The sequence below is a fragment of the Ochotona curzoniae genome, unplaced genomic scaffold (assembly GCF_017591425.1).
Source record: "Ochotona curzoniae isolate NIBS_2020 unplaced genomic scaffold, NIBS_Ocur_1.0 contig_430, whole genome shotgun sequence".
Lineage (NCBI taxonomy): Eukaryota > Metazoa > Chordata > Mammalia > Lagomorpha > Ochotonidae > Ochotona > Ochotona curzoniae.
The window spans coordinates 22,108,969-22,125,780 of NW_024466219.1; the positions used below are offsets into that span (position 1 = coordinate 22,108,969).

The following is a 16,812-nucleotide window of genomic DNA, read 5'->3' on the forward strand; positions in this document are numbered from 1 at the left end:
ATGGGAGGTTTACTTGACAGGATACAAATCAACATCTGGAGAAAAAGAAATACTATCTGTCCTATGTCTGATGATTTTTTTTTTTAAGCAACACATTCACTCAATAAATCTTTAGTATCTTCTTTATTGCTTAAAAATATGTACCAAGGCACTTCAAAAATGGAACCAAAAGATGAGTTTCCTTTGTTGTAAGCTATGTCTGAGACCCACGCATCACTGTCTCGTAATGTGCATTTCCTGCGAATGTTCTGCTGGCCACACCCCCTAGCACCTAGCACCATGTGTTTCCCCACCATGAAGAGGAAGACACTTACCCTGATCATCATCTCTCTCTCTATAATGCTGTCCTCCAGGGAAAACATCTCAGACACAGGTCTCTCCTTTACCGGCTCTTTCCTGGCCCGCTCCTTCACGCTGGTCAGGTCGGGTTCAGAGATGGATGGGCCAAGCGAGGGTCCGGCTGCAGTGGGTTGGTCGGCCCGGGAAACACTAAGGGCCTTGGCTGGCCCATGCCTCAGCAGCCTGGCCCGGGTGACAGCAGGTGGGAGGCTGCACGGGTCTGGCCTCAGTGCACCATTGCTAACACTTTTCCTTGGCCCAGGGTACTCGGGTGGGGGTTTGTTGGGGATGCGAGCCAAGGCGGCCTGCAGCTGGGCACTGTACTCCATCTTCTCCCGAAGTGTGGGGATCTGGGCCACAGGCTCAGGCATCTCTTCCTCCTCCTCGCTCTCACTGCTGTGGATCAGCATGGTGGCGTCAGACAGAGTCTTCTTGTGCTGGTACTGGGGCAGCTGAGGGGGCTCGTCAGGTGGGCCCTGCTCACGGAACGTGTTGCGGCGTGCCAGGGGGATGTGTAGCGACTTGAGCGTCATGGCTTCCATGCCACGCACCATGCAGTTCATCACCTCCAGGCTGTGGCGCTTATTCACCGCACCATGGTGCTTGGTGGCTGTGAGGGGCTCACTCACCTCTTGGAGAGACTGATGCACCACTGGCGAGCTGTCCTCCTGGAAGGTCTTAACTGACAGCTGCACCTTGCGGGTCACCAGGTCAGGGCTGCTGCCACTGACATACTTGTGGCGGTGGCTGGCCAGGTCCGGTGTGCTGGTGGCTGGCCGGGGCCTAGGGTAGGGGGGCGGCGGCCGGAAGAGATAGTTCTTGAGCATGTGGGCTGTGCTGTAGTTGTGGCTGCCTTGGAGCTGCATGTTGGCCAGCTCTGGGGTGCTCACCGTGTGTGAGATAGCACTGGCCCCGGGCTTGCTGGGCACTGCCTTATTCTTTGGGGTCATTGGGTCACTGGGACAGAGGAGCTTGTTTCCATAACCACCCTGCAACGTGTATGGGATGGTGTAGGGGTGTCTCTCCCGCATCTCGGGTTGGCTGTACACCAGGTCCTCGGGCTGATTGTAGGCATGGGTGTTGATAATGTTGAGGTTTCGCAAAGATTGACTCTGGCTGTCGGTGTGCACCATGCCACGCTTCATCTGCCGCATGACGGTCTCGTAATCAGGGGTGGGCCTGTAAGAGGGCACGATGATAGCACTGTGCCGGTGGCTGGGGATGTAGTCAGCTCGCATGATGTCGCTCCCAGGGATGCTGAGGTTGGAGGAGACAGGGGAAGCCTGGATGAAACTCTGGGAGCAGTTGAGGGAGTTGATGCTGTGAACGCTACACACGCTGCCATTGGTGACAGTGCCATTTAAGTAATTTAGGTCCAGGCTGTTGTGAGAGTTGCAATATAAGGCTTCTTCATTCCCATGAAAGATGCTGTCTACAAGAGGCCAAACAGAGGCACATGAACCTCCATGTCATCCGTTCCAACACAGAGGGTGATTTAAACGAGTCATGGAAAGTGAAATCCACGGTCTCCACCAACACATTTCACAGAAAAATGGAAAAGTTCTCAGAAAAGAAGCCAGCAGGCAGAAGCAACACTTTCAAGCATGCTAAAAGGAAGACCCAAATGTAAACAAGGCTACGCACATTCAGAATGTGTTGTCTGCGTCAGTTTTCCATTCTGCCAAGCACAAGCTTTTAGAGCAAGCCTCAGCAACAGCCCTCCCATCGCGGAGACCTGTCCTCCCGCATCGCACCATCACCAGATGTCTGGCCAAGACGCCAAGAACTTTAACAAAAGGACAGATCTGAGGTTTTGTAGCATATGGAGCTACTTTGCCGAGCTGCGATGTTCAGGGTCTCTTTACCCATGGGGCTGCTCAGAAGTCAGGAAGCCACAAGACAACTGGCAAAGCAGTAACAGCTGTACCACTGGCATGCTCTCAACAGCAACCAGAGCAAGTCATGATTGGATCCAGGAGTTCTGAGTGGGTGTCATGGCATAATGGAGTAAGCTGCTGCTTGGGATGCCTACTTCCTATTCCTGGCTCAAGTCCTGGCTACTCCACCTCCAATTCAGCTCCCTGCTAACGCTCCTGGCACACATCAGATATAGCTCAAGTACTTGAGTTTCTGCCTCCCAGGTGGCACACCTGGTCAGAGTTCCTGGCTCCTGGATTCAGCCTGGCCCAGCTTCAGCTATTGTAGCCATGGAGGAGAGAAAGCTGGTGGGAGATCTCTCTTTTCTCGATCTCCATCTCTTTGTATCTCTGTCACTCTACCTTTTAAATAAATCTTTTCTAAAAAATAAGACATTCTTTTAGCCCTCTCCAAAATCCTCCTCTTGACCTGGTTGTATCATTGAGGTCCAATTAAGTAACTATTAACTGTGAAAAAGTTCTTCTAGACACTAAAAATCTATTTCTAAAGGGAAGCCATTCTAGGAGTCCCACGTTCATTACACACACAGTCCCTAGAAAGGACACCTCTTGATCAAACACGCTTCTGTACCCAAAACACATTTTCCACTACTGATTTAAAAAAGAACAAAGCAGCGGAAGGTGAAAAGGCAACAGGCAGAAATGGCAATTAAAAATACTCAATGATCTGAAGGATAGGAACAGATCTGATCAGACAAAAGGCAAAGGAGATGAACAGGCTACAACACGCACACTTCCAGTAGAACTTGCTTCCGATGGGGCTGGCTACCCCCATCTCCCAGAGGCAGGGTAATTTTGCCATCTGAACTTTTTTTAAAGCAGTAGTTTTATTAAATTAAAATTTTGTCTTTGTTTTCATGTTCATGCTTTGGTATCACAGAGGATCCCAACTGGCCAAGAGATGTTGGAGATCCCAGGGCTTCAGGTAACACCCCAGGTTTCCTAGTATTCTCTGAGAAGCAGTTCCTGTAATGGTTGAGATGTCAGTTTTCACATCCAAATTTCACTAGTACCCTTCTCTTTATGCCATTTCCATACCGATAAGCTGGAATAACACCACCATAGGTTTATTCTGAGGATTAACTGAGTATATCAATACTAACTACTTAGAGCAGTGCCTGGCACAACACACTTGTTCTATAAATGTTTACTGTTGAACTGTTATAATTATGATTACCAACTGGAAAGAGTTTTTTCACATATTTTTCGTAAGGGAGAAAAAGAGCAAAAACGGATTTTCTTTATTCTGAGAGGCAACAAGTACCTTAAGAAACAGGATACAGGGAAAGATGAAGGGAAAGAAAAACTCTGAAAGAAGGATCTCTCTCTCTTTTTTCAAAGATACAAAGAAAGTTCCCATCTCTTGGTTCACACCCCAAATGCCCACAACACTCAGAGCTGGCCATGCCAAGGTCAGGAAGCTAGGATATTCAACCAAAGTCTCTGACATGGATGCTAAGAACCCAGGTACTTGAGCCATCACCTACAGCTCCAATGGTATACACTAGCAGGAAGCTGGAATTGGAAGCAGAGCTGATCCTCCCAGGAGGTGCTTCAATATGGAAGGCTGCTCCCAAAGACAGTGGATTACATCCGGTTGGCCAGAACACCTGTCCCCACTTGTCTCCATGAGATACCGGCCGATGTCTCCAAGCTTGTGATATTGGCCCTGCAGCTAACACACTCGGCTGGTTCAGCTGCCCTCTTCTAAATCTCGTTGAGAGGCAGGAGAAAAGAACTCATTCACCGTCTCAGCCCTGACTTTCCCGGGCAGAGAATTTGGGGGGCAATTTTCTTTCAGGTATAACTGATGCGCAGGTTTCTCACAAATTGAAACTCCTGGCCTCCACGCAGACCACAACCAAGCTAAAGTAGAGGCATCGCCAGCGCCTGAAGGAGGAAAGGCAGAGTTACCTTGTGAGGTGTGCGTTTCCGAATAGTGCTCGCCACACTGGACATGCATGGGAGGCAGGATGTACGGCTGCTGCCTGGGCTGGAACAGAGAACACAGCGGAGCTGGGTAGGAGGCCTCGGCATGAACCAACACCCAATCATCAGAGAACCACCGCCCATGCCTCATGTCTCTCCCTTGGACCTCTCCCTCTCATCTGTACCCCAGATCAGAACTAAGTCTGGGACTGGACAAACCATGAGGGAATAAGTGACAAGCTGGGTTCAGGATCAGGCAGAGGAAGAGGCTACAAACGCAGCATGCAGCTCCATGTTTACCATCTGGCCCGTTGATCCGTGCAAGGTTCTCCATGCCCTGCCTCACAGGAAGCACTCAGCAAGGTATGTTAGAACCACCCACCTGAGAAATCATGGGAGAGTGACAGGGGAGGCCAATGGGCTCTTCTTGGAGCCACAAGCTCTCATAGGCCAGTGGAAGCTGTGCCCACGAGGCTGAGTCACATTAACCTCAAGCAGGGGTAAAGTCAGTGCTAAGCTGGTGCCAGAGGTGAACTTGCCCAATGATCTAAAAGAGGGCCCATAAGGAGTGTGCACTTCTCAAGATCACTTATGGACTTCCCCCCAAACACAGAACCAAATGTGGGAGTGAGGGCCTGGCTGGGAATCCAGTTCAGTGCTATACCAGCCACTCTCCAAGTGGAAAAACTTTCCCAACAGACTCTCACAGATGACTGACTGCAGTGACCCTGAAAAACTCCTGCTGCAGAAGAGGACAAATCTTAAAACCCCTAGAAGGGTCCTCACCTAGAGTAAATAGTTGATGGGTCAACAAATGAAAGAAGATTATTCACGAACATGACCTAGGGCAAGACTTCTAACTCCAGCTGGTCACCATTTTCTGTCAATCCAATGAAGCTCCTTCCTCAATCATTGTCCACTCTGCTTACATCTGGATTTCAGGTAAGAGTTTGTCTTACGGAAAAAAATCCATGTCAGAAGGAAAAAATCTCTTAAGTTTGTAAGGATTACATTCACATTACTATTAGGCTTATAACTTTCAAGATTTTTCCCCTGACATGGACTTTTTCTTAAAATAAAGGGAGCCTCAAAAATTCACAGAGAATGTATATTATGGACAAAATTATCCAGGGCCTGTGTGGCTGCTCAGTGGCCTAAATCCTCACTTTGCATGTGCCAGGGTCCCATATGGACACCAATTCATGCCCTGCTCCACTTCCCATCCAGCTCCCTGCTTGTGGCCTGGGAAAGCAGTCGAGGATGGCCCAAAGCCTTGGTACCCTGTACCCATTTGGGAGACCTGGAAGAAAGTCCTGGCCCCTGGCTTTGGATTGGCTCAGCTCCAGTTACTGCAGCCACGTGGGGAGTGAACCAGCAGATGGAAGATCTTTTTCTCTATACCTCCTCTCTGTGAATCTCCTTTCCAATAAAAAACAAAACTTATAAAAAATTACCTATGGATTTTGTTTTTTTAAGACCAATATAAATTTTTCTCTGAAATCCAAATCCAAATTTCCTTGTGTTTTTCTGGAGTACTTTCTCTTTCTTTCCTACCAAATGTGCATGAGCATCAAGGGGGCAACTGAAGAAGGTAGTGAAGACAAGGAGTCCAAAAATTCAAAGGAAACAACAGAAAAGAAATTAAACTAAGCCGAGAAAGTAGTTCAGGGTACCAAAGTAAAGAATTATACAAATTCTCTGAAATATTTTCAAGTGTCTCTTTGGGTGACTTTTACAGTATAATTGAAAATTTTTTTCTCTTCTTGGCAACATATAATTCATTTCAAATTTTCCATGGTAAGTGCAACGGCTTGGTGGCTTTCTTGTGTTTTAAAAATAGTGGGAAGGTATTTGTATAAGGATATACTGTAAATTAGTATATATTTGTGGAAAATATGCATTCTTTAAAAAAAAAACTGCACGAATACAAAAACCTTCTTTGTACTAACATAGATTTATCTTTACATTTCATTTGCCCACAAGCTTTCTTAAGTCTTTTCCTAAATGTACAGGTTAAGGACAGTAGCTGCCAAACCTCCCAATACATTTCAGTAGTATTTGTCCCATTTCTCTCAGACTGAAATTACAGGTAGTAGAAGGGCCAAATGAGCATGATGACTGCCGCTTCTGGGTATCAGCAAGGAGGCCAAGAGATAACGTTGCTGTAAGGGACTCTTGGTGAAACGGCTGAAACCCCAAGGGCAGGAGGGGTGGGGAGGCCCCAAAACCAACTTCTGGACTGACTTCACCCAAGTAAGACAGGGAAGCCTCTGCATGCCTCCAGAATAATTACATGAGATCAGATCACTGTGCCCTTGTGGTGTTTCATGACCATAAATGAAAAATGTCCTCACTAATTAAAGACATTTGGGCAGTAAAAAAGAGAAAGAGAAAAAAACATAAGCAAAGGAAAGAGAATAGAGACACCAGAGTCACAGACCAATCCACTGGTTCTCCAGCAGGACTCCCACAGTGCCCCTACAGTTCCAAGGCCAAGGGCTCCAGGTGAGATGTGGTACATGATACTGACAGAACCAGCACTCAAGGGAAGTCTCGTGAATTCTCATGTCATAATGTCACAGCCCAACTTCAGCCACTCTGTGATTCCATGCTCATGTGGTCTCTAGGTAGCAAATTGCCCGCAGACTGACTTAAGTAAAGTCAACGATATACCAGAGGGTATACACTGTTTGTGAACAAAAATGTAATTTTGTTCTCTTACAAAAAAGAGCAGTTCATCTAGAAAAACTAAATGGCCACATATCTACCTTGATTTTGTACCAAAAGAAAAAAAAAAAAGACCTAAAAGAACTATCACAAAACAAGTAGAACGCTGAAAAGGAAATCAACTCTTTGCATCTTTCTACTTCCTAATTTTTGAGTAATCCACAAAATAAAACACAGCCCAACTAAGATCACAAACATTAGAACTGGAGTTGTATTTCCTTATTCACATGAGGAGGGAGACTTACCTCACCTCACCTCCCTAAAGTAGTTGCACTAGTTTGAGTTTGGTTGAAAAAAAATAATGATGGGTGGATTTGAATTTCGTTGGATAATTAAAACCTTACAATTCTCACTGGCTGGGAACAAGATGTAGAAAGGTAAATGCAGGCCACACTGGAGAAGGGATGGGCAGGGACAGGTGTAATGGGAACTGGGAGGCTGTTCCTGCGCCCACATAGCTTCCTGTGTACTCACAAGATCTCCCCTGGTCACCAGGTCCTCACCAACACTCCTTCCCTAGCATTCCAACCAGTTACTGACTGAAGATCTTGTACGTACCAGGGAGGACCGGCTCCAGGTGGGCTGGCGTCTGATGGGAGGTGGAGAATTTGACTGTCTACAAGAGGTAGAAAAAAATGAGAATCACTATCATTATTGAGCGGATGTATGCTGATAAGATAGACTAGATCAATAGCACTGACACCAAAACATGAACAGTGCTTATTTCTAGATACTAATGCTAAGAACCATTTCAATTTCCATTTTTATCCTCAAAATGTTTGGAACACATATGTTTGTAATAAGCTTTCAAAAGTATTATTAAAAGAATAAGGCTGGGACCAGTGTTATGGCATAACAAATTAATAAGCCTCTGCCTGTGATGCCAGCACCCTAGACTGATGGAGTCCCAGCTGTTCTAATTACAGTCCACCCTCCTACTAACATATCTGGAAAAACAGCGAAGATGGCCTAAGTATTTGGTACCACCCACTCAAATGAGAGAACAAAAGTTTCCTTCAGCTTGGCCCAGGAATGGAACATAAGATATTGTCCTCTCATCTCTTTTAAACAAATCATTTTTTAAAAAAAGAATGGAGCTTATTATAAAGAAAATACGGTTATGAAACAAAAAACATAATCCTTAATATAGTTTTTAAAAACGATCCTTGGTGCTCTGTATGTGTGTTCATTTCTTTAGCAATACATTAGTCATTCAGTAGCATGTTATTTAACTTCATGGCATTGTAAATTTCTACTTTTCTTTCCATTGTTGATTTTGTATTATGACTTTTCATTTAAGGGGATGTACAGTAACTGTGAAATGGAGACTAACATATCCAGATGTGAGGATACAATGTAGTATGCATCTCTACTTCCAGACAAAGATGGACTTACAATGAAACTGTTTACTATATCTTCACAATAGAATGCTGGACTCTCTGCCATTGTCCATGCCCGCAATGATTGACATATGACTGTGTATGAAGAACTATACTTTAGTAATGATATAGAGGACAGGTATTGGGGAGGGGAGTTGAGGAGGGGATAAGGGAAATCCCAGAGCCTATGGAACTGTATCATAAAATGAAAATAATAAATAAATAAAGATTTTTTAAAAAGCAATAAGAAAAGTATCTTAAAATGCTTCTAGATAAATAAAACTCCAAAACAGATATAATGTTTTTGAACATGACTATCCAAAGGTACTTTTTGTTAAGATGACACCTATTACAGATATTCCTTTCTGGATAGCCAACATGAATTAAAAAGAGAAAAGAGCTAAAAATGAGAATTAAAATCAAAGGGGCCTTTAAGGTGGGTGTCAAATGCCATGAGAACACTTCTCCAAAGCTCAGTGTTAGCATGGAATAAAAACCAGAACAGGCAGACCTGTCTCAGAGCCCATCCTTCCTCCCATTATTACCTTTCTGGTAATGATGCACTTTCTTTTAAGAGCCAGTGGAGATGACAGAGCAATATTTGACTCGTAAAATGTCTGAATATACACATCATTCACAGACCTATATTAAACCACTTCCCCTTGTCCCTGACATGCCAGGAGCCTCTCCTGGTATTAACTACCTAGTGACACCAAAGAGCATCCTTGTGGAGACCAGCAAACAGGACTCTCTGGAGAAGGATGCTGACCTGTTGATGACGGTGTCAATGAACTCCAGAGTGACCCAGCCCATGTTGAGCCTCTGCAGCTCACACAGAGCTGACTGAACACGTGTGAGTGGGTGTAGAGGCGGAGAGACCCTTCACAGACAGTGCCCAGTTTTCATCAGAGTTAGCAACATCCCTAGGCTTGCTAAGAAAGAGTTGGATATTGAAGGAGGAGAATGAAAACCCAATTTCACTTCAGCTTTTAGTCTAACATGTAGTGTTCACTAATATTAGAGGACCACAGAAGAAATACACACAGAAAGCTCTACAATAAAATCTGCAAATGGTTCAACCAGAAAATTACAGTGAAATCATTCACTCCATGGAAGTCAAGTCCAGTGCTCCTGATGGGGTCAAGGACAAAAATCAACACTGCAGAGAAAAACTGTGCAGAGGCGTCCTGGAGGGAAGTGGGTATGGGGCACCAGTGTCTGGAGCAAAGACATAGCCTCAGATCTCTTCCTCCCTGGCTCACCCTTCCTGTGTCTTAGATTTGCTAACTGTGCTAGTAGGCCTATGGCCATAGGCTTTGGCTTCAGATCCCGACAGGGCCTGACTGCACTGACTGCTTTGAAAGAGCTTCCAGCATGCTGAACAGAAAGTCTGCATCAATCCTGGGTTCCAGCTACAAAGCAGCCACATGCTTCAGCAGGAAGTGCTCTAGGACTGGACTCTTGATTCCAGGACGTGTCCACCTTGGCAGTGGAAAGGCAGCACTCCCCGCGCACTGGCAGTCCTGACGTTCTTTGAAACAAAATGAAGTGCCCTGGGTGTCCCAACGGCTGAACACACTCTGCTCAGGAACTCACTCCCAATGTCTTTTGAAGGCAATCAGGGCAGAGCCCACGGCGGGGTGAGTCCCAGCACGCGGTCGCCAAGGTCAGGTCACAGTTAAGTGTCCTCATCAGACACCCTTTTATCATCTTTATATCCAAATTAAATTTAAAAAAAAAAAAGACATACGGATTTGTGCCATCTATGAGTGTCTTCCAAATCTTCCTCTAATTACCCTGGCCTCTCATTTGCAGTAAGATGACATGACCCAAGAGCACACGACACGCAGGGTTAGCCAACTGTGTCAGCAAAACGGGGCTGAGGATGACAAGCGCTTCTTCTCTTTTAAGCGGGCTCGTCACCGCACTACTCACGTCTGAGCCCACTCCACATCTGACACGAAGGGGCACCCTGGCAAATTGGCAGCCTCTCAACTTATCCAAACTCAGAGTTGGGGGTGGAAAGGCACTAATGCAGCCATCCTGCCCAGGCAGTCGAGCACTGGCAGTCAATTTGCGAATTACTCTCTCTCTAGGCTTGCATGCTACATGAGACAGTCTTCATCATTACCGCTCTTTCTCTCCTGCAAGGTGACAGCTTCCTTCTTTAGCGAGGAAAGAGACGAAAATGCAACTCCCAGTGCCTGTCAAGCAAGTGAATCTAGACTGACAAGCCAGCTAGCAAGATGGGGGATTACATGTTTACTTACTCAGTACAGATTTTGTTTTGTTTATAAAACTTGTGCCTTGTACTGAACAACCGGGAAATATACTTGGCATTCTCGATATCATCCTTGGAAAAGAAAGATGGAGAAAAAATATATAAGCATTGTTTGCTGAGGTAAACAATTCCCTGGGATTGATCTGAACATAACTTACCTTCCCCTCCTTTTCAAACACACAAGAGCCTGTGGCACCGGCAAACAAACCAACCTGCTAAATTTTAGTGGCCAACATGTCCATACAGGTCACCAAAAAAAAAAAAAAAAAAAAAGAGGCAGACCTTATGTCCAAGGTCTTGGGCTACACTGATGAACTGGCATGCCTTCACTAATTCCAAACTGAGAACTATAAAAATAAATAACTGGACGGGAGGCAGAGTGAACAGAAAACATCAGACATCATCAATGCGAAGGCCGTGAATTGCCTGAGCAGTCTTAGCTCTTGATGAGGCACTCAACAGAAGGTCACTCAGCTGACTTCAGATTAAGCTTGGACTATGATGGGAATGAAGATCTGGGTCAGCCAGCAAGAGAAAATGCATGTGCTATAATCCAGGATTACCAGCTGGCAGCTGCTAAGTGGGGAGCTGAGGAATGCAGCAGGCCAGACAAGTACTCCATCAGAAATATGCAAGGCAAGTGGGGGTGTTGGATCAAAAGTCAGCTTCGAAACACAGCATTTCAAACAAGAAATTTCATCACCACTGTTCTGAGCTCAGTAATGGTAACACTGGACAGCCACTGGAACACCTCTCCGCAACAAAATGTATATTCTTTTAGAGTATGAAGATCAAGGGAAGGTCTTGAGGAGCTGCTAACTCCAACAGGCAGCTGCCCCTGTGCCCTGCCCTTGCCTGTCCATGCTGCTTACCGTGTGAAAGAGCACTGTCTCCTCCTTGTTGATGAGTTCCACCAGAATAGTTGATTTGTTATGAGTGATATTCCCAATATCATTCCACCTGGTCAAAAGAAGTACAGCTTTATTTGCCCAAAGACATTCCATGCATGTATGCCTTCACACAGGAAGGTCACTTGCTACAGTCAAGCCTCATTTTACCTAAATAAATAAATAAGTATTCAAAGGTGAGATGGCCTAGAATCAGTTCCTAAGAAAACCAAGCACAACTCCTTCTCTCAAAGGAGGAGGGTAGAAAAACACAACACACGTCTGTTTAAATGGGTCAAAACTGTATGTAAACCAAAGCTAGATCAAGTATTACCAAGTATTACTTCCTTATGAATCGCTCTCAGGGAAATCTACAAGGAACTCCTATTGTCTTTGTCCTCTCACATTTCCAGACTTGACCAAATAAGTTTCCATGACTCTTGATTTTTAATGATCAAAGAGTTTATTATTAAAAAGTCATGTTTCCAGAAATCTAGACCAAAGTATCCACATGGGCTCTGTTTTGCCAAGTACTCTACAGAATGCCGGTGTCACTTGAGGAAAAAAAAAATGGGGAGGTTTGATGTATTCATGCTTTTGTGATCTAAGCACACACATACGCACAAAAGCAGATCTTCCCTTTCACCTTTTCCTCATGGATACCTTCCCTAAAGTGAGATACATCAAAGCCAGCAGCAGACAAGCTAAGCCAAGCTACTGAACCCTGTGCTGCCCGGAGCCAACGTCTACCCACCTTGGACTACACTGACCCTTAGCTTGGTGTTCCCCTGTTTCTGCTCTATCGCAGGGCTCAGAGGCCTATGGAGAGAAAAGATCCTTGGTCTCCCCTGACTCCCTACCTTCAAATCCAATGCCAAACTCTGGACACACATTCTTCCCCCTCACCACAGGACTGGTGGCATACTTAATGTGGCATGTCAGTAGAGGGATTTAAGGCGAGATGGCCTAGAATCAGTTCCTAAGAAAACTAAACACAACTTCTGAAGGGCTTCTGCTTATCCAACTTGCAAACTTCCATTTTCTTCTATCTTACCTCAATAGCTGATGGGTAAGACTTGTTTACTTCTCTGTAGACTCAAAAACAAACAAACAAAAACACTGAAATATCAATTTCACTTTGGAAACCTGGTGGGACTAGATGCTTCAAGAGCTTTGAATAGACATTAAAAACCTGGCTACAACTCTGCCTATATTTACCCCTTTTATTCAATTCATTTACACTGTTACAGGCATACAGCAAATCCAAAAGTCAAAAAAGTTTGTTTCATAGCTTCGAAGATCTCCCTACCAATTCCGGTTTCAATAGTGCCTTTATTCAAAGAGTAAGAGAAAATCATAAAAAATAACGGCAGGGTGGGGACCTAGGAAAATAAAAGCCAATCAGGAAGCTTTAGGTTGGCAAACCGTCTTAAAATCAACTACAGTGACTGCTGATCCAGACAATACCCAGCTGGCCAAGACGCACGGTGGGAACGTGGGCTGTGTGCTTTGCCTCTGAGAGCTCTTTGATCACCTGTCCCAGAGCACGCTCTGCCTATCAGACGCACACACAGGAAAGCTGTGCTTAAATGAAAGCACACACACAGTCTTTCAGAACGGACATTACAACGGAATGCATGGGCAGTGGCACAAAGCACAAGTTCACGGACAGATAATGGTGGAGGGCGTTCTGCCACCTCCCTATACTGGACACACTCATGGGGAGTGGAAAAGAGGGTGAAACATCAAAACAATAAAAAAAGTGCCAAAGTCTTCCCAGTTATAGTAAGTTGATGGCCTCTGCGAAACACACTTTTATAAATAATACTCTGTTGTTCATACAAAGGTTAGTTGTGCTCTTCCAGCACGTGGTGCAGAAGAGCCAGGACAAGAGGAAGCAGCCGGTCTGCATTTAATGATTGGTCCTAGGTAATCCTGTCAAAGGTAACCAGCAGGAAGCTAACTGAAGAGTGATTTCAAATGAGGTTCATTCTGTATGCTGAATTCCACTCCTCTGACTCAGTAGAGTTCACAACATACTTTCTGAAGTCAGGTGGGTAGACAGGCTTCCCCTCCCCAGACTGGCCTTCAGGAGAAGCAAAATAAATTTCTCTATAATTGCTGAAAATCCCACAGAGAGCTGATCTTATCTGCGTTAGGAGAAGCTCAGATCTAATCCAGAGCCTGGCTTTTAACCCATCTGGATACTTCCAACTTTCAGTGCAGTTGTCTAGTATCCCTGAATGGCAGAAGAAAACAAGGCAGTAAAAAGGCAAATCAGACTACCTGTGTATGACTGCTTGTCTTCCAATTCTGCTTCTCACGAAAATCCCCATAAAGAAAATGCCAAGGTGCATGCTGTTGCCTTGATTGTCCTGTGTGATAACAACAAAAGACACTTATGATAACCCAGATTCACTGTGGCGTTATTCAAACAGCCAAGATGCGGAATTAGCCCAAGTGCCATCACAGGGGAATGAATAAAGAGAATGTGCCAGAAAGACATAACATAACATGAAGCAGACTCTCAAACGTAGGGAATCATGTCATTTGCAACAAAACAAATGAACTTGGAGGACATCATGTCTAGTGAAATGAGCCAGGCACAGAAATATAAAGGCCGGTAGAAAATGGAAACAAAAGAAATGTTCACTTTGGCACAAAAGTTTTTTTCAATCCACGGGTAGTGTTTTCATAATGTACATTGCCAAGAACTTTTTGAAGACTCTTCTTACTGTGAAACCTCACTTAGATGTGGAATTTTTAAAAATGTCAAATTCCTCAAATCAGGGGCTAGGAGAGCCTTTGTCAGTCACAGGATACAACATATCAGAATTTTAAGAGATCCATTGCACATCACTACTGATACAGTAAAAATCAATGTTAGATTCTGGAAAATCATTGAGACTTTAACTGTCACTGTAAAAAAACAAAACAAAATCTAAGTCTTTGGGTCATGCATATATGAATCAGCTCAATCAAGCCATTCCATAATACACACATATTTCCAAATAACATGTTTTACACACTAAATATATAATCTTTATTTGCCAACTAAAAAAGTAATCTGAGCCTGGTGCTGGGATGCAATGGGTTAAATCACTACCTGCAATGCAGGCATTCACCTGAATGCTGGTTTGATTCCCAGCTATTCCACTTCCCATCCAACTTCCTGATAATGCAGTTGGGAAAGCAGAAGGTTGCCCAAGAGCTTGTGCCTCTGCTATGCTTGTGGGAGTCCCAGATGGAGTTCCAGACTCCTGGCTGTGGCCTGACCCAGCCATCGCACTGGGGAGTAGAGCAGCAGATGGCTCACTCTCTCTCCCTTCCACTGTGACTCTGCCTTCCAAATAAACAAAATTTAAAAAATAAATAGATAATTTAAAAAAAAAAAGGTTTAACTTCTCATGAACTGGCCCACCAGTGGTCCTGTAACACCTGGCTGCAGCCCATGGTGAATGCCACACCCATTTATGCCTACAGTGAGCTGAACTTCAGGCAGCATCAGAACTTCAGGCAGCCAGACAATCCTGCCCCTTTGTATGTCTTGGTAGCCTCTGTGGTAGCCAAGCTTTTCAAGATCCACTGGCCTTTGTGATTTTCCCTTTCATGAGCATCTCATTTTATTTAAGATTTAATTATTTATGTTGGAAAGGCAGATTTACAGATGGAAGGAGATACAGAAAGATTTTCCCATCCTCTGACTCACTCCCCAAGTGGCTGCAATGGTCACAGCTGAACCAATCCGAAGCCATGACTGGGACAGGAATTTCCTCCAAGTTTCCCATGTGGGTACACAGTCCCAAGGCTTTGGGCCATCCCTTAATGCTTTCCCAGGCAACGGGCAGGGAGCTGGATGGGAAATGGAGCAGCCAGGACATGAACTTGTCTCCAGCACAGGATCCTGGGCATGCAAGGGAGGATTTAGCCACTAGGCTATCACACCAACCCTGATTTTTTTTTCTTTAATCTTAGCTTTGTTTTGACATCATAGTTACATACACACAGAGTTGAGTCTTCTTTTTGGCTTATGCAAAAGAAGTGATTAGGAGGCCTGTGAATTTAAGTGTCCATGGTGCTCAGTCCTCAGTGTACACGTACCAGCCCTCAGCTGGGACATGAGCTCCTGTCACACCCCATTTCCTACATCCACTCCTTCTAGAAAGCCCCTCTCAGATGCTGGCTGTACTAGAAGGTCTCCTGTCCCCCACATTACATAATTTTGCTTCTTCTTTTTTTTTTTTTAAATTCTGAATCACAACTTTATTTATTTATTTATTTATTTATTTATTTATTATTTTGACAACCCTTACATATTTAATTGGGGTAAAAAAGGTTCAAGGGCTACAGGGAAGTGGGCAAGACCACCACTTCCATACTGCTTCCTTCATGTATCTGAGGTAAAGAGGGATATAGAGGAAGAAGCCCCACCCAGTTTCCCACCCACCCTAAGTCCCGGATGTGGGGAATTTTGCTTCTTGATAAGCTTTCTCTTGGTTCTATACTCTTGGGGGTCTAAGTTTTCCATTTCTAATACTGTATTTCATTATCTTTTAAGTGGCCTTTTTCATAACCACCCTGTTCCTCCCTGGCTGCAAATGACAGTTTAAGTCTCTGAGATTAACCAGACAGGATTTCCCTGCAGTTTCTGCATCTTCCAGGCTGCTTCATTCTCACGGGGAGGGCCTCTGAAACTCCTAGCAGGGCATGTGCTCCGAGGGTGAGGCTTGACTGTTCACATTTGCAAGTGGGATGCCAAAGGCTGGTGGGTTCTTTGTGAGCATAAGAGGGATTTGTGGACCTTCCTGCCAGGGATCTTGCTGGCCCCTGTGCTGGGACCAACTCTGGTTTTGTGGTCTTCCAATTTCTTACCTGGCAGAACCTACCCTGGCGGCTGAGGCTCTGAAAGCTGAGTGGGAGCAGAGCTCAGCAGCTGGCCAACAGACCACCACTCAGGTCACTGTTTTCAGCCAGGGGAGGCCCCTATCTGGGGCTAAGGACATACACAAGGAGGGACACGGTGAGGAAAGAGCAGCCCTTACATCCCCCTAGAACACAAGATCTCCTTCAAGGTAAATAAGATAGAGTCCCATTCTCAACCCACACACCACAGCATACCTTAGGACAGAAGCCTTCTAACAAGGATACAGAAGTGCTAAGACAACTTACAGGCAGAAAAAGCAGAAAGAGGGTTAAGACCGAAAACTTGGGAGTGTGGAGAAAGAGAATCGTCCAGGTGCTTTTGACAAACTGAGAAAGTAAGGAAGGCTGCAGAGGCAGGTACATGGGATAAGAAGACAGCAGGAGAAACACAAAGAGAAGGTAAAAGTCTG

At 44.9% G+C, this 16,812-nt stretch overlaps 1 protein-coding gene across 1 annotated transcript in view; it reads right to left on the reverse strand.

Moving 5' to 3' along the window:
- Positions 1 to 16,812, reverse strand: part of PTPN14 (protein tyrosine phosphatase non-receptor type 14) — a 106,695-nt gene that overhangs the window by 26,919 nt on the left and 62,964 nt on the right. The window contains exons 7-12 of the mRNA XM_040985306.1: positions 13,766 to 13,854; positions 11,465 to 11,552; positions 10,582 to 10,664; positions 7,491 to 7,548; positions 4,191 to 4,269; positions 315 to 1,771 (exon numbers count right to left, since the gene is read on the reverse strand). Of these exons, the coding sequence (XP_040841240.1) occupies positions 315 to 1,771; positions 4,191 to 4,269; positions 7,491 to 7,548; positions 10,582 to 10,664; positions 11,465 to 11,552; positions 13,766 to 13,854 (1,854 nt within the window). The remainder of the gene's footprint in view (positions 1 to 314; positions 1,772 to 4,190; positions 4,270 to 7,490; positions 7,549 to 10,581; positions 10,665 to 11,464; positions 11,553 to 13,765; positions 13,855 to 16,812) is intronic.